General features: G+C 45.7%; 1 protein-coding gene across 2 annotated transcripts in view; it reads left to right on the top strand.

Moving 5' to 3' along the window:
- Positions 1-23,363, top strand: part of LOC137428866 (uncharacterized) — a 53,146-nt gene extending 29,783 nt beyond the window's left edge. Inside the window, exons 4-6 of one of the 2 annotated variants that reach the window (XM_078780693.1) lie at positions 1,493-1,669; positions 3,103-3,758; positions 3,871-4,879. In XM_078780693.1, the coding sequence (XP_078636819.1) occupies positions 1,493-1,669; positions 3,103-3,758; positions 3,871-4,413 (1,376 nt within the window). In that variant the 3' untranslated portion in view covers positions 4,414-4,879. Of the gene's footprint in view, positions 1-1,492; positions 1,670-3,102; positions 3,759-3,870; positions 4,880-16,283 lie in introns of those variants that run through there. The other variant, XM_068118685.2, reaches the window with a different exon arrangement.
- The last annotated feature ends 211 nt before the right edge of the window (positions 23,364-23,574 follow it).

The raw sequence follows: 23,574 nt of genomic DNA, 5'->3' as shown, positions 1-23,574 counted from the left end.
GTCAATCATATTGGCATTGCCTGCGTCTCAGACATGAAAGACCTTTGGATTCCCACAGTGTGCTTGGAGGTAGCTGACTAATTACCCCATGCATCAAAGCAAAAAGTGAGGTTAAGCAATTGGTTCATGTCCGTCCATCTGTCTGGCTACAAACGTCAGTTTATGATTGAGGAAAAACCTATTTAAATTGCATGTTATATTTTGAACACAAATTTGAACATGAACCAGAAAACAAACCTGAAGTGTAACAGTACCTTGCGTCTGAATTCATCCCGATCACACATGCGCAAAGGAGTGAGGTAATATTTTTACTTTGTCTGCCTGTGTGATTGTCAAACAAAATTGAAAATCGTTACAAACAGCAAACTTGCTGTGTTTAAGGACATCATAAAGGACACAAACAACAGGCACAAATAACGAATGTAACTTGTGAGATAGAGTGGTTTAATTCTTTGTCTAATAATTAAATGTAATTTTTGTTTTTGTAATAACACATTCGTGTTCCAAGGCAGTAAATTCTGGAATTAATTTATTTTTATGACTTTTACAATCTTTATTTTATTTAAACTGAATTTTTTTTTTTAACGATCTTCAAATTAATTATTATATTTAAATTTAAGTATACAGGGGGCTGCAAAAGTAGGTATACAGTAAGGATTATACCAGTATTACCAGTATTATAATAGTGATGCTAGGATTCATTTAATACTAGAATTCATTTAATTCATTAAAATCATTATTACCATTTTTAATATTTTTATTTTCGTAATTTTTTCTATAATACATCTATTATTTGCAGGTGAAGTGGAAATTTAACGTGCGTAAAGTAGTGCGTGCGCTACTTGACAAAGAATTTCCCAACAGGTGGATTGGACGTCGGGGAGCCGTTGACTGACCACCACGTTCGCCGGATCTCACCCCGATGGACTTCTTTTTCTGGGGATGTGTAAAAGACAGGGTTTTCGCACGCAAGCCACGTTCTGTTGATGCCATGATTCAGTTCATACGGGAGGCTTGCCAGGAAATTGATGCTGATAAAGACCTTTGTGCCAGAGTGTGCATGGGTGTCCACACTCGACTAGTGGAGTGTGTGAATGCCCGGGGCAAACAGTTTGAACATTTGAGGGATTAATATGTTTATTATTGATATGTTTATTATTGATATGCTTGTATAATCAATAAAATACGTTTTGTGCGCACGTTTTGTTTTTCATTACTGTATACCTACTTTTGCAGCCCCCTGTATACCTGACTACTGTGAGGAGTTATGTGCTCTATGAACTCTCCAGTTAAAATGTGTTAATTTGATGCAAGTGTTGGGAGGAGGTTACAGTACTGACACGCACCAAATTCATTATACTCCTGTGATCATTGTGTTGTAGTCAACTCGTACCTTTTCACGACTGAATGAATATCCGATCGACTTGATTTCTCTTTTGCAGCATTCTCAGTCTCATTTCCCTGCAAACGACTGACGCTGATTTGTTCACAGGTGATGTCTATCCTGTAAATGTTGAAGGCAGACAACACAACAACGATTCATCTGCCACAGAAGATTCAAAATGTGCTTCTGCAAAGGAAGGATATGATAGTCTTCTTCCATTGCAGAAGATGATTGCAGAAGATGACATTCACATGACAAACGGAAGTGCTTCCTGTTCTGCAAATGGTGAGTGGAAACGTAAAAATTTAACATGCAATCTTTTGTGTTGAGGCTATGTACAGTGCATTCAGAAAGTATTCAGACCCCTTCACTTTTTTCACATTTTGTTATGTTGCAGCCTTATGCTGAAATCGTTTAAATTCATTTTTTCCCTCATCAATCTCCACTCAATACCCCATAATGACAAAGAGAAAACAGGATTTTAGAAAGTTTTGCAAATTTATTAAAAAGAAAAACCTGAAATATCACATTGACATAAGTATTCATACCCTTTGCTATGACACTTTAAATTTAGCTCAGGGGCCTCCCATTTCTCTTGATCATCTTTGAGATGTTTCTACACCTTGATTGGAGTCCACCTGTGGTAAATTCAATTGATTGGACATGATTTGGACATGCACACACCTGTCTATATAAGGTCCCACAGCTGACGATGCATATCAGAGCAAAAACCAAGCCATGAGGTCGAAGGAACTGCCTGCAGAGCTCAGAGACAGGATTGTGTCGAGGCACAGATCTGGGGAAGCCTACAAAAAAATTTATTCTGCATTGAAGGTTCCCAAGAGCACAGTGGCCTCCATAATTCTTAAATGGAAGAAGTTTGGAACAACCAGGACTCCTCCTAGAGCTGGCCGCCCGGCCAAACTGAGCAATCAGGGGAGAAGGGCCTTGGTAAGAGAGGTGACCAATAACCCGATGGTCACTGGCTGTGCTCCAGAGATCCTGTGTGGAGATGGGAGAAACTTCCAGAAGGACAACCATCACTGCAATACTCCACCAATCTGGGCTTTATGGCAGAGTGGCCAGACAGAAGCCAAACAGTTCAATCTTGGTTTCATCAGACCACAGAATCTTGTTTCTCAGTCTGAGAGTCCTTTCGGTGCATTTTTGCAAACTCCAAGCGGGCTTTCATGTGTCTTTACACCGAGGAGAGGCTTCCGTCTGGCCACTCTGCCATAAAGCCCAGATTGGTGGAGTATTGCAGTGATGGTTGTCTTTCTGGAAGTTTCTCCCATCTCCACACAGGATCTCTGGAGCTCAGCCAGAGTGACCATTGGGTTCTTGGTCACCTCTATTAAGGTGCAGTCACACTATGACGTTTTAGAGAAACTTATATCTAGCGTATGAAAAATCATAAAATAATGTCAACACGTCGGCATACGCCCAAAAAAGCATCGAAAATTCTACAGCATGAATAAATTGGGCGTATGCATAACGTATTGAACATATACATAGCGTATGTCTAACCTATTAGTAACCTATCACTAACTTATATATAACTTATGACAGCGTATCACAGCGTATGGCCAGCGTATGTCCAGCGTTCTCGACTTATGCCCAACGTATGAGTAACTTATGAGAAACCTATGCGCAGCGCGCTCGGCGTGTTGCCGACGATCACGTGACGTTCTGCATAAATATGGTGCCGATCTCTACAGTACCGCGAGCTATCAACATCAACATGGCACCCAAGAAAACGAAGAAGACAGCAACCGAGACGTCTGCCAGGGGCCGAGGTAGAGGCAAGAAGAACACATCTACACCATCATCCTCACCATCTTCGTCCAAAGCCGCCGATCCACCTGCTCATGATCTCCCTGCTGTGCCCCAAGCCGGCTGCTCGCAGTCACCACGCTCTCCATCCCCTCATTCCGGTGATGGTTCCCGTGCCTCCCGTGCCTCTTCTGTTGACTCGGATGCTGCATCAGTTGCCTCCACCTCCTCCCGCCAGTCTGATGACAAGACCAAGAAGAAGAGGAGGGCCAAGAAGACTGCTTGCTCCCTGTCAGTGCAAGATGAGGAGCTCATGCTTGAGTTCCTCCAAGACAATCCTGTCCTCTGGAACATGAAGATGACGGACTACAGGAGGACTGACAAGAAGGGCAAGATATGGGAGGACCAGGCACAGCGGATGGGCAAGACTTCAGAACTCCTCAGGGGATGGTTTAAGTCACTCAGAGACAACCACACACGCCTTGACAAGAAGAAGAGTGGGGATGGTGCTCCTGAGCTCACTGAGAGGGAGGAGTGGATCATGGCAAAGTTCGGATTCCTGAAAACCGTCATCCGACACCGTCCTGAGCCCTGCAATAGTGTAAGTATACAAATATTTTACTTTTTCTGGACCTCATTGTTTTAATGACGATTCAATTTGCATTCATTTTTGCATTCATTTTACTTATGATTTTTATTATTTGTCTTTGCAGCTGAAGGCCACTATTGATGCGCATGAGGGAGACCTAGATGCTGCTGAGGCTGCCTGCGCCGAGCAGCAAGTTGGTCTCAAGGAGGCTGACATCATCCCTACCCTCCCCTCATCCTCACGGCGCAAGCGGGCTCACGACGACGACTGCGCTCTCCTGGAATCCCTCCAGAAGAGAGTGCAGGAGTCCGGCGAGATCCTCAAAGGCCTCAGCCATGCACACCAGCAGCCCATCACCGAGCGGACCGCCTTCGCCACCTACGTCCGTGACAGCTTGATCAGCATGTCCAAGCCCAAGTTCAGGAAGACGAGATCAGCTATCAACAAGATGCTGTCGCAGTTGATGGAGGAGGACAGTGATGATGACATCCCAAGTTCCATGGGAGGCCCCGCCATGCCTCAACTACGTCCTAGTTCGGCACCATCCTCGTATGTCTCATCACCATCCGAGATGTACCAACCACCTCCCCACATGTGGAGACACAAGGCGCCACCTGCTTCAGTGTGGGGTTCACAGACACAGGAATACATGGAGAAGTACATGTAGCAACCAATGCAGTATCAGCAGCGTCTTGCTCTGCAGATGATGCCTCCTCCTCTACCTGTGTTAACCCAGCAGCAGCAACAACAGCAGCAGCAGCAACAACAGCAACAGCAGCAACAGCGCACCCCCACCTCGGTGTCTGCGGCTTTGGGATCGGCTGCCCAGGCACTCAACCAGAGTCCAACCACCTTTGACAGCAGCCTTTCGAACATTTCCAGCCTTTCAAACATGTCAGGATTGAGTGGACTAATGAACCTGTCTCCTGGGATGGAGATGGGAAACCAGGATGTGGATATGAATACACCACCACCACCAGCAAAGAACCATCAGTGACTGTACTGACTGTTGTGCCATCCTAGAGATGAGCAGTGACTGTGTTTTATATGTTGTACCATTATTATCATGTGCCATTATTATTGATCAGTTGATCATTTCAATAAAAGTTTAATAAAAGATTTTCAAACTTAAATTTGGTGTCTTATCATAATTTTATATTTGTAATTAATTTTGCCCATTACTACACTCTACACTACACTTTACACTCTACACTTTACCCAATGTCTCCATATGTACTTATTTTATTACTTATAAATTGATGTATTTCATTTTTATCATAAATGAAACAAAACAAGAGTTTGTGGCAGACACGAAAGCCCACTGGCGTGGTGACATCATTCCGCGCACCAAGTGGGCAGCGGCCACGCCCAAGGGGTAGGCGTGGCCTCAGGATATACACCGGGCGCGCAGCCCGGAGCGCGCCAGTGCTACAGTGAGCTCTTTTAATAAAGACTCTTAAACTCACCGCGTTGTCCGCTTCCTTCTTGTTGTGCAAGCAAGCGCGCATTGCACCACGCTTCAAGTTCATTTTAAAAAGACAAATTGATATTTTATTTATGACAATAGACATATGAAATGTCATAATATTTAGGCAATGCAAACATGTGGGTGGTCAACATGACCAGTGAAATGTTCCTATTTTAACATATCTATCACATATTTATCACATATTAAAATCAACGAGGTAATCTAGATCATCCTGTCTTGCCATGGAACTGCACCGGCTGGGGAGTTGGCCCAGTTCTTGAGGAGATTCCTCTGTTTCTTTCCTTTCTTGGAGGAGGTGTTGCTGCCAGAGACTGTGTGGGTGTCTTTCAAGTTACGGCCCTGTCTCCATGCTCCTGGGATGAAATTGCGGTTCATATTCTCTGCATAATCATATGGTGTTGGGCATATGGTATCGTATGGTATCATATGTTCATAATCCCTGGTGTTGGGCTAGCGGCTAGGGTGCCGGCTTAGGATCCAAGGATCCTGGGTTCGAATCCCGGTCGATCGCTGAATTAACGCCAGGGGGGTTGACTCAGCCTGTCATCCTTCCGAGGTCGGCTAATTGAGTACCAGTTCACTGGTAATTCCCTGTTTGTCGTTAAAGGCGGCAAAAAGGGTTGGCGTCAGGAAGGGCATCCGGCCGTAAAACATTGCTTCAAATAGGGGACCGAAAAACAACAACAACCACGGTTCCCGAAAAAGGCCAACCCCCGCTTTGCGGGGAAAAATGGCCTCTAAAGGTGGTTTTTTTTTTTTTTTTAATTCCCTGCACGGTCGAGCTGCTGGTTCTGGAGTCCTGGGTACCGGGTCCTCATCAGGTTGTGCAGGACCATGCATGCTTTGACGATGACCTTGACGGTGGAGGGGTGATGCTGCATGGTACTCAGCAGAACCTGGAATCGGTTTGCCAGGATGCCGAAGGAAGTTTCTACGACCCTCCTGGCTCGGGAAAGCCTGTAGTTGAAGAAGCGTTCATCATTCGTCAGAGCCCGGAGGCTGTACGGCTTCATCATGGTCGGTCGTAGGGCGAAGGCATCGTCGCCGAAGAAGAAGTAGGGCACATCCTGGTAGTCGTTGGGAAGAGGATCGGGGTCAGGGAAACCTATGGTACCATCTTCAGCGTGTTGTGGAAATGAGAATTGTGTTTTTTTATTGTTGTAAAAATATCACCCTCCTTCCTCCAGTTGTTGTGTATAAAGGTCAAAGGGCGTCCCTTAGTTAGGTCATATACAATCACGTTAGCCAATCATAGATTTCCTCCTTGTTAGTAGTTATCTCCTTATTTTATGTAGGTTAAGGCCTTGTCTTCCATTAATTTAACACTCCATTGCACCGAATTCAAATAGAGTAGATTCCCTTTCATTCCCATTCCTAAAGCATCCATTGCCAACTGCATTTGCCTCCATTGAGCACGCGGTCGGCTCGGAGAAGAAAGGCGTGTCTCCACCTCGTCATAGAGGGGAGGAGTGAGCCGGCCCTTGCCGACCAACCCAGAACAAGGGGTTTGGCTTTGAGAGGGCGTGGGGAGAACCGTCGAGTAGGTTCGCGAAGGTTGAAGGGCGGGGCCTATATAACCAGCAGCGGGACGCTCCCCACAGGAGATGAGTTCTGAGTTCTGCAGAGAGACGCGCAAGAGATGAGTCCAGATGAGTCCAGATGAGCTACGGAGATGAGCACAGAGGATGAGCGCTTAAAAAGCACGCGACGCACCTGAGACGAGCTGCGTGATCCAGGAGAGGAGAGAGGGATGTCCCATGAGCTTTAAACCACCACAGCCTTGAGCTTTGATGGCAGTTTCGACCGTGGCCGCGAAGGAACGGCGGCTGCTGAACGTGCCGATCGAGAAGGGGGCGGCGGCTGCTCACTCCCGGCCCGACCGTGCTCCGGTTCCAGTTGGACCTTCCCCTCCTTCCAGCCAATCGTTCCTGCCTTCATTCCCCATTCGTGTGAGTCTGTCTTTTGTTTGTTCTGTCCTGGGTTAAGTAAGACTGCATAGGTAAGCTAAGGTGCACTGTGTCTGCTTCTTCTACTTCTGTTTTTATTTTATTATTCTTCCTCCTCCTTGGTTGCTTTCAATTGTGTAAATAGTAAATAAATCATATTTGTATTTCTTACCCTTTGCCTTTCTTTCCTCTACATCCATCGTTGTTGTCTTTTCCCTCATTGGACACCTGTGGCACGATTTTGGCCAACGTTCAGGATCGGGTTAGTCTTGTTAACAGTTCGTTCTGCGGTTGCTAAACACCGCTCGGCAATCAAGTAACATCTGTCCGCGGTACGAACGGGGCTGTGCACCGGCCTTTCCGGAGGTCGCAGTGCAGCTTCAGGGACCACGTCGGTCAGTCACAAACGAGGGGACTAATCCCCCCTCAAAGGGGAACCATAGGCCGACGTTGGGTTCCGCAACAATTGGTGTCGGGAGCGAGATACGGACCTGAAGCGCTTAGCCTGCTCAAATTACGAGTGGGCCGAAATTTGGTTATAAAATTCTAAATTTGAAAATCGTGCCATGTATGGTCAAGATGATCGGATGCCGGTGGGGGAACTAGAAGAGGGGTTAGGGGTAACCCAGGACCAGAGGGAAGAAATGGAGGAGAGAAATGATGATGTGGTTGAGGAGGTGTCAGGTGCACAAAATGGCGCCCTCGCGCACGTGGTATCAGACGCACAAAGTGGCGGCTCGCACGAGCGCGGGGTAGCCGCTGCGCAAATAGGGGGAATTGATGTGCGGGACCTCATGGCGCAGATTAATGCAGCCATACTAATGGGGAATATGGGGCTAGAAGCCAAAATCGGGGAATTGAGAAATGATATGGGGGGCCAAATGGGAGCAATGGGGGGCCAAATGGGGGCAATGAGGGACGAAGCGAGGGGTACCAGCGAACAGTTGGGAAATAAACTTGAGGGTTTAGACAATAAATTTGAGGGTTTAGACAAGAAATTTGAGGGGTTAGACAATAATTTTAAGGGGTTGGACAATAAATTTGAAGGGTTAGACAACGGGATAAAAGAGGTGAAGAATGGGTTAACGGGGCTAGAAGATAGGATGGAAGACAAATTGCGGGCAATAGGGGAGCAATCCGCCCAGGAAATCAAATGGATGGGGAACCTGATAGAGGAGGTGAAGATCGGGTTGGAAGGTAAACTGGATGCTCAGAGGGATGAATTGGGACAGATGAGGGCGGCATCTACTAAAGAAATGGAGGAGATGGGGGAGGAAATAAGACGAGGTGTAAGCGAGGAGGTCTCGGGGGTACGCGAGGAGGTAAAGCGAGGTGAGAAGCGTATGGAGAAAGAGGTGAGAAATAGTACGGCAAAGTTACAAGGGGGCATAGAGGACCTGACACAGGGGGTGGAACAGCTGACAGTGGGACAAAGGGAGCTGAAGGATCAGGTACAAAAGAATACGGCTGTGATCGAGGGGTTAAAGGCGACACAAAACGAAATCAAAAATGACTTAATAGCGACGAAGAGGGAATGTCAGATGGTACGTGAGGGACTGACAACGAGGTTGGACGAGGTGACAGAGGCAATGGAGACGAAGGACCAGGAGGTGAGGACGCACATAGAAACGGTCAAGGTGGCATTAGAGGACGAAATTGAGGAGACGCACCGGGAAATAAAAGAGGTGAAGCAAAAGTTAGAGGAAGTGGAAGAGGGGTGAGTGAAATTAAGAAGAGACGGAGGGAAACTAAGAGGGAGATAAAGGAGGAAGTGATGGAATATGTGCAAGGTCGGTGCTCAAATCGTGATGGTGTGCTCGCTAACCAGATAAAGAGTTTGCAGGTGGCGAAGGAGGTGCGGAGACGAGGTGCCGAGGTGAGTGGCGATATACGCGGCAATGTATATGGAGTGAGGGGAGCTTCAGTCGGCATGGGGGTTGGTTTGGACCCGGGTGTTCGTGAGAGGTCGCTGGTAAAGTGTGCGACAGGTGCAGAGTGTGAAGGAAGAGGTGTGCGAGAATGTCCGACTATGGGGTGTGTGAGGAAAAAGTGCGCGCCGAGGAGTGAGTGTGCTGTCGAGAGTGAGTTGGTCGTAGCGCGTGTGCGAGGGGGCACATGTAAGCGCGTAGTGGGGAGTGTTACAGAGGATGTAACGAGAGAGTGCACACCTGTGGTGAGTGTTACGGAGGGTGTAATGGGAGAGTGTGCGCAAGAGGATGCGCGAGAAAGGTGTGTAACAGAGGAGTGTATGGGTACAGAGTGCGCTGTCAAGAGTGAGGGTGAATGCGCGACCGAGTGTGGTGGTGAGAGTAGTAAGAGTGACACGGAGCGTGAGTTGGTTGTGGCAGGTGAGAGAGGATGTACACCTGGAATGGAAGGATGCACACCTGGAATGGTAGAGCGCGTATGGGAATGCACACTGGAATTGGTAGTGAGGCACGTGATTGGGTGTGCAAGTGAGTGCACACCCGTGGTTGTCACAGAGGAGGTGACCGAGGAGGGGGCGTGAAGAAGGGTGATGGTGAGGTGTGCGAACGACGAGTGTGTGCAAAGGTGTGCGGTGGTCAGGTGTGTGACCAAGTCTGTGCGGAATGAGTGCACCTGGGTGTGTAAGAGAAAGTGCAATGACAAATAGCATGGGAACGGCTGGATGTATGAGCAAGGAACGGGCTGCGGGGTGTAAGCATGCAAGTGGAGCATCGACGCTAAACGGGATAGCGGTTAGATCGACTTATAGCCGAAGCGGGCCCTCGGTGCGTGCCGGGCAGCTTCGTGTGCCGCGGGGACCAGCGGGGATCGTAGCCGCGGCGGTTTCGAAAGAACCGCCGTACGCGATCCACGCCGGGCCGCGCTCTGAACGGCCGCGTCCGTGCTCTGCCAGGCGGAACGGGCGGCCCGGTAAGAAGGGTCGTCATGGCGACCCCTTTTTGTTGAGGCGTTCCGGCAGGGCGAGATCGGGCCATTGGACGGCTCCGTGCCGAGATGGTGCGTGGGATCTCGGTCCGGGTAAGCCCCCTTCCCTGCACTGAATGCCGGACGGATCTAACCGCCGGCACCAAACAACCCGCATTCATTGCTCGGCTTTGCGAAGCCAAGCTTTAGAGATGAATTGGCGCACCGAGAGGCTCAAGTGAGTAGACGTGTGATGATGATAGTGTTTTGGACCCGAAATAAAAATGCAAAATTTGATGATTGGCAAAGTTTTGGCAGATGATTGGTAGAGTGTTGGCAAATTTTTGATTGGCTGGAATTTGGTGAGCAAAATTCATAGTGAGAGATGCCCGATGTGGAGGAGTGGCACCTCTGCCATCCCTCACAGCGGGGGAAAAGGAGCACTAGTTATGGGGTTTATGGCAGTGAAAACTAGCCCGGGGAGGGTTAGGATATCGTGTGTAGGGATCTAGAGAAGATGACCATAGGTAACGGTAAGGTTAGGTAGTGACAATGATACCTGTAGTGGGGACGCAGGTAGATTAGTTTGGATTATAATGACGAGGGAGCACAATAGTTTAAAGGGGCGACTGGGAAGCGCAAGTTCCAGAGGGGAGTAGTTAGATAAGATGATGCCGTGTGTTTGAGAATCGAAAGTGTATTGAGCGTGGAAGTGTATGGAGCAGTGAGTGAAGAACAATTGCGATTGCACAGGTGTGCAACTGAACAGGTGTATGGAACAGTGTATGAGTGAGTAACTGGTGATGTGTGTTGTGTTGACCAAATGGTCCAGGAAGGAAGGAGGGTGCAGGTGGCACCAGGTGAGATTGCACAGGTGTGCAACTGCAGGTGTATGGAGAATGGTTGTGTGGAATATATGGAGTATGGAATGGATGGTCGTGGAGTGAGTATGTTGGAAACAGTGGAGTGGATGGTGCGAAGGTGTGTGTGGGGAGGATGGACCCCATCACGAATACCCGGGGAGGGTAGTGTAAGTGTTAGGTAGAGGGTATAGGTAAATTGTGGTTGGATATTGGCATCTGTGGTGCATAGTGGAAGAATGATGTTTGGATGGGTGCATTAGTGACGTGGAAATGGCTGGGCGTGTAGCCTGTTAGTGTGTGTAGTTGAATGGACACTCCGCCACTGTGAGGATGTCGGCCAGGTGAGGCCGCAGGTGGGCTCTGGGAGCCGGTAGAGTTGTGGATGGGGCCTGAGGATCCAGAGGACGGACCCGGGTAGCCCAGTGCCAGAGGGCACCGAGTGGGGAGAGCGCCAGAGGGCCTTCCCCAGTTAGATAGGTTAGGGTGAGGAGCTAGGTAAGCTCGGGTGGCAACTACAGTGGTGGAGGTGTGCGCAGGTGGGTAGACCTGCTGGGAGAGCTACACGACTCAGCCCGGAAATTGTGCAAGGGCACCGGGAGATGAATCGGGGGAGTGAGACCCCAAATTGAGAAGCACCACCGCTTGGTCAATGGGAATTGGTTTTTAGAACCCATAGTGCAAGTTGGCCAATGGATTGGCAGGGAAAGACCCCGGGTAGTGTAAAGTGTATTAAAGTCATTTCGAAGGTAGTTAGGATGGAGATCTCCTCGCACCATCTGCATCCACTCACCTGAGGTGACAGGACTCCACACCATGCCATGTTTTTGTTATTTTATTGTGCAAATGTTTGGAATGTGAGACGCATCATGACGTGGGTGTGACATTGTGCTTTGTGTTCCATCTCTCCCTCCTTATGAGGATTGATGATAAATTGGTCATGGCAAATTTTGGATTAGTGGGAGTGAAGACGAATTTGGTATAGGGGAGATATGGGGAAGACGAGACATTAGTGACGAATTTGTAAATGTGTAGATTTTTGTACATAAGGGGTAAGGGCAAGGGTAGTGTAGGTCACATGTGGGGGGGCGTATGGTAGGGACGAGCTTTCTCACTTCACTCTCCGTACGCACCTTGTTTTGCATTGCCTTATTGATGTGTACCCTTGTGACCTTACCCCTCGCTCACCTGTCTTTCCCCCCCCCCTTGTCTCCCACACGAGGACTGTGCGCCACTGGGCGCCGAGGGGAGCGTGCGGGAGTCCGCCATTGTGCGCCCGAAACTCCCGGAACCAGCTGTCTGCATCGATGCACCACCTTATGGACCACATGTCTGTGGCTGAGCACCACTTATGGACCCCATGGGTTGGGGCATGGCCCCTCTGCTGGAACCGGCCATGATGGCCCGAGATCTTGCTGGCAGACCTTGGTCACAGGGCACCTATGCCATACAGGTGAACCACACATAGTCGGCCCTGTGGGCCATAAATAAAAAGAAACGGACACGTTTGGTGCATTTCATTTTATGTCCAAATAGGCCGCCAGCAAAGAAGTTGATAACATCTGGAAGAACCATAGCCAGCAGAGGGAGCCGAAGAGGAAGACCAGCACCAGGGTTTGTTGGGTTTTTTTATTGAACTATGATGACTGTGCACCAAAGGGTGCTTTGTGGTGCTTGATGGTGTTTTGGTGCGCTTTTGGTGCTTTCTGGTGCGTCGATGCAGGGCAGACTGTCTCCCCCCCAAAAGAACAATCACAGGTCCTGGGTTGCGTTTTGTAAATAAAATAGCATCGTTGCAAATAATGCGCCCCCACCGTAAGTGTTTTAGTTTGAAGACAATTCCGCAATTCGGTTAGTTGTGGGCGTGAGTCTGTTAGGCAGGGTGCAATGGAGCAGCGGGACATAGTTATTTGTGTTTTAAAAACTGTCACACTCAGGGTCAGATTAAATGTAGAGGGAACTACACCTACGTGCCACACTAAAAGTAAAAGTAATAGGCCTGGGACGTGCCTAAGAGGAGGAGGGTGCAGTGTTGTGGAAATGAGAATTGTGTTTTTTTATTGTTGTAAAAATATCACCCTCCTTCCTCCAGTTGTTGTGTATAAAGGTCAAAGGGCGTCCCTTAGTTAGGTCATATACAATCACGTTAGCCAATCATAGATTTCCTCCTTGTTAGTAGTTATCTCCTTATTCTATGTAGGTTAAGGCCTTGTCTTCCATTAATTTAACACTCCATTGCACCGAATTCAAATAGAGTAGATTCCCTTTCATTCCCATTCCTAAAGCATCCATTGCCAACTGCATTTGCCTCCATTGAGCACACGGTCGGCTCGGAGAAGAAAGGCGTGTCTCCACCTCGTCATAGAGGGGAGGAGTGAGCCGGCCCTTGCCGACCAACCCAGAACGAGGGGTTTGGCTTTGAGAGGGCATGGGGAGAACCGTCGAGTTGGTTCGCGAAGGTTGAAGGGCAGGGCCTATATAACCCGCAGCGGGACGCTCCCCACAGGAGATGAGTTCTGAGTTCTGCAGAGAGACGCGCAAGAGATGAGTCCAGATGAGCTACGGAGATGAGCACAGAGGATGAGCGCTTAAAAAGCACGCGACGCACCTGAGACAAGCTGCGTGATCCAGGAGAGGAGAGAGGGATGTCCCATGAGCTTTAAACCACCACAGCTTTGAGCTTCGACGGCAGTTTCGACCGTGGCCGCAAAGGAACGGCGGCTGCTGAACGTGCCGATCGAGAAGGGGGCGGCGGCTGCTCACTCCCGGCCCGACCGTGCTCCGGTTCCAGTTGGACCTTCCCCTCCTTCCAGCCAATCGTTCCTGCCTTCATTCCCCATTCGTGTGAGTCTGTCTTTTGTTTGTTCTGTCCTGGGTTAAGTAAGACTGCATAGGTAAGCTAAGGTGCACTGTGTCTGCTTCTTCTTCTTCTGTTTTTATTTTATTATTATTCCTCCTTCTTGGTTGCTTTCAATTGTGTAAATAGTAAATAAATCGTATTTGTATTTCTTACCCTTTGCCTTTCTTTCCTCTACATCCGTCGTTGTTGTCTTTTCCCTCATTGGACACCTGTAGCACGATTTTGGCCAACGTTTCAGGATCGGGTTAGTCTTGGTAACAGTTCGTGTTGCGGTTGCTAAACACCGCTCGGCAATCAAGTAACATCTGTCCGCGGTACGAACGGGGCTGTGCACCGGCCTTTCCGGAGGTCGAGGTGCAGCTTCAGGGACCACGTCGGTCAGTCACAAACGAGGGGACTAATCCCCCCTCAAAGGGGAACCATAGGCCGACGTTGGGTTCCGCAACAAGCGCATTCCCTCAGCTCAGAGTCATTGTAAATCTGAGCGTCTGATGCTGATCCTGTACCACCGACATCTGCCCAGATGAATTTGTAGTCAGCATCTACAAGCGCCATCAGAACAACGGAGTAGAATCCTTTGTAGTTGTAGTACATGGACCCAGTCTTTGGAGGACACCGGCAGGCAACGTGCTTTCCATCAAGTGCCCCACATGTATGGGGGAAGTTCCACTTTTCATAGAACTTGTCAGCAATGGCACGCCATCCATCAGGAGTGGTGGGGCAAATCATCACCTCGTCCATGTATTCATCGATGATGGCTTGACGGACTTCTCGGACGAGGAGTGACTGGGTGTTGTGAGGGACCCTCCAACCGAACTTCATTGAGGCATACTTGCTCCCAGAGGCAAGGTGACGCAAAGTCAGGGCAAGCTACATGCCAGGCTCCAGGGGCTCCCTGTACCAGGTTTGTTGCTTGGTGATCCTGGGACCCACTCTGGCTAGCAGCTCGTCGAACATCTCGGGGGACATCCGCATGAAGTTCTTGAAAGATGCTTGGTCCTCGTTTCGGAGTTCCACCAGAAGCTGGTCGTACAGGCCAAACTGCCGTCGCCTCCCGATCCATGGTCTGACCCAGACCTTCCCCCGTCGTTGACCTCTTCTCCTCCTCATCCTATTGGCACGGATCTGGTGAAGTGCCAATTCGATGATGTCATACTGATGTTGGAGAACGATTAGTTGGTATTCTTGTCGAAGCCTCTCAGGATCCTCCATCTTCTCTGATGACGGGTGGAGAAGTGATGGTGAGCTACTCACAGGCCCCCATATATACAGTGACCGCAAAACGCTGGCAAAACGCCAATAATACGCTAGTTGTACGGTAGAAACACGTTCAATAAGTTACTCCATCGTCAGACATACGTCTAATACGTCTGAATACGTCAATATGCGTTGCAGATACGTCAGATATAGGTTAGATATAGGTTAGAAGTAAGTTACTCATAGGTTATCAATAAGTTAGCTGTATGGTACACCTTCATGCCAACGTATCTCGACGTATGAGTAACCTACCTCTAACATATTTAACGTATGTCTAGCGTATGTCTAGCGTATGCATAACGTATGCCTAACCTATGAAGAGGACGTCGGCATACGCCCAAAATTTTTGTGCATGCACAAAAATTTATTTCGGCCTCTGCGTACAACAACGTATGCCAGCTTATACCAGCGTGCTTTTAACGTATACAACTTATACCAAACCTACCCCTAACTTATGTCAACGTACACCAGCGTGTTGGTGAAAATTCACATACGTCAGCATAGGTTACTGCTATACGTTATAGTGTGACTGCACATTTACCAAGGCCCTTCTCCCCCGATTTTTCAGTTTGGCCGGGCGGCCAGCTCTAGGAAGAGTCCTGGTTGTTCCAAACTTCTTCCATTTAAGAATTATGGAGGCCACTGTGCTCTTGGGAACCTTCAATGCAGAAGAGATTTTTTTGTAGGCTTCCCCAGATCTGTGCCTCGACACAATCCTGTCTCTGAGCTCTGCAGGCAGTTCCTTCGACCTCATGGATTGGTTTTTGCTCTGATATGCATTGTCAGCTGTGAGACCTTATATAGACAGGTGTGTGCATGTCCAAATCATGTCCAGTCAATTGAATTTACCACAGGTGGACTCCAATCAAGGTGTAGAAACATCTCAAAGATGATCAAGAGAAATGGGAGGCACCTGAGCTAAATTTCAAGTGTCATAGCAAAGGGTATGAATACTTATGTCAATGTGATATTTCAGTTTTTTCTTTTTAATAGATTTGCAAAACTTTCTAAAATCCTGTTTTCTCTTTGTCATTATGGGGTATTGAGTGGAGATTGATGAGGGAAAAAATGAATTTAAACGATTTCAGCATTAGGCTGCAACATAACAAAATGTGAAAAAAGTGAAGGGGTCTGAATACTTTCTGAATGCTCTGTAAAATTTTAGGAAAGGTGTTAAATATTTTGCAATTTGATTTTGACAAAAAAATAAAATGTCATGTTTTGTTTCTGTAGAACAATCACGAGGTAATATTGGACAAACAAGGCCCAGTCACAGTTTGACACTGAAGAAGGCTTTTTTGAAGAAACGATCACAAGATGAAGACTCGCTGCCTTTAAAATACAAGTGCTCTGTCTGTGATAAAGGTTTCTTGACAAAAAGCAATTTGAATACACATATGAGGATCCATACAGGAGAGTGTCCTTACAAATGCTCTATTTGTGATAAGGATTTTATTTATAAACAGAGCTTGAACCGCCATCGTATCACCCACACTGGAGAACGCCCACACAAGTGTTTTGTATGTGATAAAAGTTTCTCTCAAAAGTGCGATTTGAAAAAGCACATGAGGATCCATACAGGAGAGCGTCCTTACAAATGCTCTAATTGTGAAAAGGATTTTATTTCTAAAGAGGGCTTAAACATCCATCGCCTCACCCACACTAGAGAGCGCCCGCACATATGCTCTGTCTGTGATAAAGCTTTCTCGATAAAAAGCAATTTGAAAATGCACATGAGGATCCATACAGGAGAGCGTCCTTCTTACAAGTGCTCGATTTGTAATAAGAATTTTACTTATAAACATAGCTTAGACATCCATAGTATCATCCATACTGGAGAGTGCCCACACAAGTGCTCTGTCTGTGACAAAGGTTTCTCTCAAAAAGGCCATTTAAAATTGCATATGAGGATCCATACAGGAGAGCGTCCTTACAAATGCTCTGTTTGTGATAAGGATTTTATTTCTCAAGAGAGCTTCAACCGCCATCGGATCATCCACACTGGAAAACGCCCGTACAAGTGTTCTGTCTGTGATAAGTCTTTCTCGATAAAAAGCTGTATGAAAATGCATATGAGGATCCATACAGGAGAGCGTCATTCTTACAAATGCTCGATTTGTGATAAGGATTTTATTTCTAAACAGAGCTTAGACATCCATAGTATCATCCATACTGGAGAGTGCCCACATAAGTGCTCTGTCTGTGACAAAGGTTTCTCTCAAAAAGGCCATTTGAAATTGCATATGAGGATCCATACAGGAGAGCGTCCTGACAAGTGCTCTATTTGTGACAAGGATTTTATTTCTAAACAGAACTTGAAGCTCCATGCCATGATCCATACAGGAGAGTGTCCACACAAGTGCTCTGTCTGTGACAAAGCATTCTCTCGAAAAGGTCATTTGAAATTGCATATGAGGATTCATACAGGAGAGCGTCCTTACAAATGCTCGATATGTAATAAAGCTTTCTCTCGTAACAGCAATTTGAAAACGCATATGAGGATCCACACAGGAGAGTGTCCTTACATATGCTCAACATGTGATAAAGGATTCCCTCAAAATAGCAATTTGAAAACGCATATGAAGGTCCATATAGGAGTAATTCCAAAAACAGGTGCAAGTGCAGGATACTACACAGGAAAACAAAACAGAAACAAATACAGCCGCAATGATCTCAAAGAAGAAAAAGGAAAACTACAAAAAGAAATATCAGCAGATATATTCTGACAAATGGGAGAATGACAAAAGAGCAGGAAGATTCAAAAAAGAGCTTGGCAGACCATGGATCGACAAGGAAGGCTCATTGGAATAGCTACAAAGAGGTCAAATTAATTGGGATGGAGAACGAGTCATCATAAATGCACAAGAGCAAGGACCCTACACTAATGGCTTTAACAAAATTGCGAGATTCAGCGTATCGGACAAATACAGGTTTTGTTAGGTGGAAACAGTACCAGTCACCTTCTTCTGGGATGTAAAGAAAACGCATATCAGAACAGTTGTACACAGAAAGACATGACAGTGTCTGCAGAGTAATCCACTGGCACATCTGTAAACATTTAAAAATGAGCATATAGTGCTCACGCATGACAAGATGATCCCATTAAGTGGGACATTACAAACAAAGTATTGCATCTGGACATAGTGCTCAAACACAAAAAGGAAAAGACGGCATTGTTAATTGAGGTTTCAGTTTCCAATGACTTTGGAATAAATGCTTCAGAAACCAAGAAAATGCTCAAATACCAGGAGCTGAAAAATGAGGTCAAGAGGACTTGGAATTTGAAGAAAGCTGAAATTGTACCAGTAAATTTACCAGTAATATTGTACCAGTAATTAAATTAAATTTAAGTGAATTTAAATTTAAATTAATTATTTTAAATGAAATTGTACCAGTAATAGTAGGAGCAACAGGGATGATCAGGAAAACGCTTACTGAGCACTCAAAAATCATTCCAGGGAATATCGCTACAAACGAGCGACAAGTGGAGGCTAACGGAGGTTCAGTTAGGATTCTAAAAAGAGCCCTTGGAATGAAGCTATGGGAAGGAATTTTCACAACCTGGTTCATGAATAATGATCCTTTACTGAAAAAGGTGGACATTTTGAGTTCTGGGAGAACTTTCTCCCATCTCCTAAAACCCGCATATGGAGATAACAACCAATGCGAGAAGCCTTTAAAGTGTTCTGTTTGTGGTAAGGATTTTAATTCTAAACGGAGCTTGAACATCCATAGTGCCACCCACACTCGAGTTGTCTGACATAATACAAACAAAGTTGTCTGACGATGGGAAGGGTTTTGCTAGTAAAGGTTTGTTAAATTCACATAGCATTACCCATACTGGGTTGTGCATGCTCCTCTTGCAAGCGATCCTCAGCAGTAGGCAAGTTATTCGGTTAACCTGTGCGTAGAAAGCCCGAAATGAAGATGGATACTTATACCAGGGAGGACTCTGGTCCACCTCATCAAACAAAAATGGAGATTGCAATCAATGAGATGTCCCAAATAATCAGCCTGACTGTGGGAAGAGGTTTAATCGGGAAAGTAACTTTTACTTAAGTGGGATAAATCACATCGGAGTGCTTCCACACAAGTTATATGTTTGTGCCAAAGATTTTGCTTTTCTGTTTGTCTTGATGACAAATCAGATGACCCACGATGGAGAGCATGGAAATGAGCAAACATCAATCCTATCCAGAATACGGTTGCAAAAAGATATCCAATCAAATATCGGTGATAACCTTGCTTCCAGTTATAAACCAAGTTTAGGAATCAGTCATTGCTGCTGGCATCATGCCATTACTGATAACATCACATCATTGCTGCTTTTGAAATGCCTGATCTTTGGCAAAAAAAAAAATCCGAGTTTGAACTGTTTAAAACTCATGGAGGAACTGTAACAGAACTCGCATACAGACACCTGCAGACAAATACACAAGACAAAACCAGACTTACTTCAGATAAAGAGCTGTTGAGCTTGGGAAAAGTAGCAAACCTTTCTGGGGCACTTTGGTATCAGAGATAACATCTTTTTGTATTTGGTATGAATCTATACCGATCAGAAGTAAAATGCCAACATGTGAGATACAGAGACAGCACGCAAACATTATGGCACAGAGTCTCGTCATGTATATTCCATTCCAGTGACTCAACTCTGTAGCCTGGTGTTGGCTTAACCATGAAGGTGGCTAGCTGGAGATCTTAGGGTCTTGAGTTTGAGCCACTGTCGTTCCGTTGAAATAACACCTGGTGGGTTGACTCAGTCTCTCATCCTTCCAAAGTTGGCAAAATGAGAACCAGCTTACTAGTAACAGGGGCACTGCATCAGCGTCACAACCTCGCTTCCAGGAATGATTCAACCAACAGCCACAGACTGCATAAGAAACAACTCAACTCTATTTGCTGCTCCTCTTTCTGCATTGTTTGGATGTCCGGAATGTCAAATGAGGTCAGGACAGTCTCTCCCAAGACACAGTTGGGGCATTTAACACAGTCAGGAATCCTAACCTGCTTAGCAATCTCTCTGCCTATGACACTCAAAACCACCTTGGTACCGGTACCTGGCTTTATGACTTTCCTCACTTGTGTAGTCAATGCTTTGTAATCAATGGTATTCTCTCCTTTATTACTGGAGGTTGGAGTGTCCAAAAGCAGGGTCTTGGACTCTATGTTGTTCCTCGCATACATAGACTACCTCTTCACTGTTCTGCAAACTCCTCTGCTCTTTGTTTTTGTAGATTCTCCACAAGACTGGCTTTCTCTGGTAGGCAGGTGGCGTCTGTGTCACTCACTGCTGATCTGGAAGTGATTAGTTGCTGGTCTTACAAGTGGTACATGCGTTTAAATTCTGTCATATCTCGGTTTTGCTCCGTTGCACTTGAAAGATTGTCAAACAAAACCACCTTTATATTTCTCTCATTAGACAATGGAAAAGGATTGGTCTCTTGGTGTTTTCAGCCTCACAATCAGCCATGACCTCTCCTGTGCTGACTATATCATAAATTTCACTGTCAGTCATTCCTCAAAATAATCCACTCGCACTCGATTAAGTCAAAATCATGATGGAGAACTGTTCTTTTCTTTGGAATTGTGAACCCGTTTTAGTCCGAGAGCCCAAAGGCCTTTAATTAGACTCTCGTACAAATGTTTTGACCTATTCAGGGTATAAATGTTGATGGTCTAATGGAAGAATGTGGATTTTTGCGTGTCCCGATGTAGAGTCAAGGGTTTCTGGCACTTTGAAAGAAGAGCACCAAAATCGGTCTTGATTCGAGCTTCATGCACAAATATGTAGTTCTCACCACATTATAGATCTCGGCGTCCTGTTCCAAAATACGGATCACTAGATCATATATAGACTGTAGACAGAAGGGGTTCCAGAATGGCCCTAATTTGTGTTCTAATTAGACTTTCGAGCCCAAGCATGAAATTGATGGCGCTATATCCTCCGATCCCATATCGGTCAGAATCAGGTACGTAAGAACGATTTCACTTGGACCAAAAGTGATCAAGAAGCCCTTCTTGGTAACTAGATAACCCAGACTTTTCCTGAACATACAAGGCCATAAATTTCTCTAACAAGAGTACAGTGTTTCAAGAACGTGTTCCTGCAGACCGAAGGGATTCAAGATCTTCAAATAAGTCAAAGTCGTAAAGTCAAAGTCATAAATTAAGTCGGCCTTTTACATATATCCTGATCTTGTAACAGTTGAGATTCATCACTTACGAATCGTTCTGTTATGACCGAAGGTATTGAGAAATGCCGAATTAACTATTTAGCGGTTTGTAGAGCTTTTATTCAGAATTGAGAGGAATGTAAAACTTCACATCGAATGATACAATTAACAAAATTAAGAAAAGATTCTGTCTGCCATCGGACTTAATCTGTGGTGGTTCATGGAACGGATCATAGAATCAGCCGAAATAAATATTGTATCCATATCATTTATGTTTGAAAGATTGACATAAACATGCATTATAAATGGGCATAAACATGCATTATAAACGGCCATAAACATGCAGCTGGCATGTGCCGGCGATTTATTTGTTACATTATGTTTTTTCAAATTGTTAATCAAAATGTGTATCCCAATGTTGGCAGGAAACTCACGGACTCCTTGTCAACCTCATTATCCTCATCTGACTGCAGGTTAGGATCCAGATAAAGGATGGGAGATAGAGGGTCCAGATCATCGGGTCATTTGGTTTGAAGGACAGTGACTCCACAAATCTTCTCAATTCTGAATAACTCAGGTTTCGAATTCATAGTTGGCTGCAATATTTAAAATGCTTAATTGGGTCGCCAATTAGCAAAACAAGCTTCTTGATCAGTTTTGGTCGAAGTTGATTCATTCTTACCGGGTCAATTCTGACTGATATGGGATCGGAGGATATTTTACCATCAATTTCGTGCTTGGGCTGAACGTCTAATTAGAACGCTAATTAGGGCCATTCTTCAAACCTTTCTTGGTCTACAGTAACGCATTCTAATGATCTGTATTTTGGAACAGGACGCCAAGGTCTATCATGTGGTGAGAACTATATCTTTGTGCATGAAACTTGAATCAAGACCGATTTTTGTGCCCTTTTTCAAGGCGCAAGAACCCCTTGAGTCTACCTCGGGATACGCAAGAATCCACAATTCCTGCATTAGGCCAGCACCATTTATACCATGAATAGGTCAAACCTTTTGTGAGCAAGAGTCTAATTAAAAGCCTGTAGGTTTTCGGTCTATTTTACATCTGCTTTTTATGGATTCTGTGGAATGTGAAGTTCTCAAAACCTAACAGAAAGGTTGGTGGCCTCTGTTTTTTTTTTTTTGTTTTTTTTCTCTGCCACTGAAGGAAATGGGGGTTATGTTTTCACCCCTGTTTGTTTGTTTGTTTCTTTTTGTCTGTGAGCCGGATATCTCAAAAAGTTATGGACGTATTCAGACGAAATTTGGTGTACAGTTTGGGTGTCTGACAATGACGAATTGAATCCGTTTTGGTGAATATCCGGATTTGGATCAGGCCTATCATGTAGATACAAAACGTAAACTGGTCAGCCGGGCAGATGTGTACTCTACCGAGTGCTGTTCTGGTTGCTTATGCTGCGATCTCGCTCTCTCTGACACACTTCAAACACTCCAAGATGCACACATTCGTGCATTATATTCTAGGTGAAAATACCAAAATCTCAGCTTGCTGCAAACCTCCATGTTTGTTTGTTTTTGGTTGTCCAATCCTCATCTTCCCTCCTGTGTTTTGAGCAGGCATTGGACCACCATCTCAAGTCATGTCTTTCCTTAACTGTTAAGCCATCACCAGGTGTACATGAGCATGGACATTGCATGACTTGACGACCACACTAGTTGGTTCACCTGAGGACAAAATCCTTCCTCAACATTGTACATTCTGTTCTGAAGATTTTAAGCAATTTGAAGTCATTGCAATGCAGTAAATTGATCTCTCAATTTGATCTTGGATCTCCTCTTGCTTCTTTCAGGGCCTTCCCGAGGTTGCCAGTTTGTAATTCCTGTCTCTATACTCTCTGCCATGTATCCAGGCAAGTTCCATTTGAGTTTTTTGATTGTGACGAATGTGTCTAGGAATTTTGTTTTCTATGTGATTTAGTTGTTTTTCTTGTCCCTTTTTGGTTATGCTCAAATGACCTATTTCCATGGCAGTTTGGACATCATTTTTTGCTCAATCTTTGCTGTAGTCCATGTTTGTAAAATTGCAAAATTGTTTATCAGAAGAAGTCTCCTGCCTGTTTGTCATGAAACTTGAATTTGTGAAGGGTTTCTTAATAAAGAGAGGTTCTCAAAGCACATATGTTCTGTCTGTGTTAATATGTAATGGAACATTATGATCAATTATTATCAGTCAGCAGAGAGTTTGGAGTTGTCCATATCCCCACAGGTAATCTTGAGCAAACAGTGAGCTGTTCAGCAAACCTGTCCAAAACATTGTGGAGCATTTACCATCATTGCTTGACTGCACTGAATGCCATCAGTGATTGCTGCAAAGCAGCTCGGGTACCC

Source organism: Myxine glutinosa, chromosome 6 (genome assembly GCF_964187855.1).
Source record: "Myxine glutinosa chromosome 6, kmMyxGlut1.1, whole genome shotgun sequence".
Lineage (NCBI taxonomy): Eukaryota > Metazoa > Chordata > Myxini > Myxiniformes > Myxinidae > Myxine > Myxine glutinosa.
Note: the sequence above shows the minus strand (reverse complement) of the source record. Positions and strands in the feature narration are given on the sequence as shown.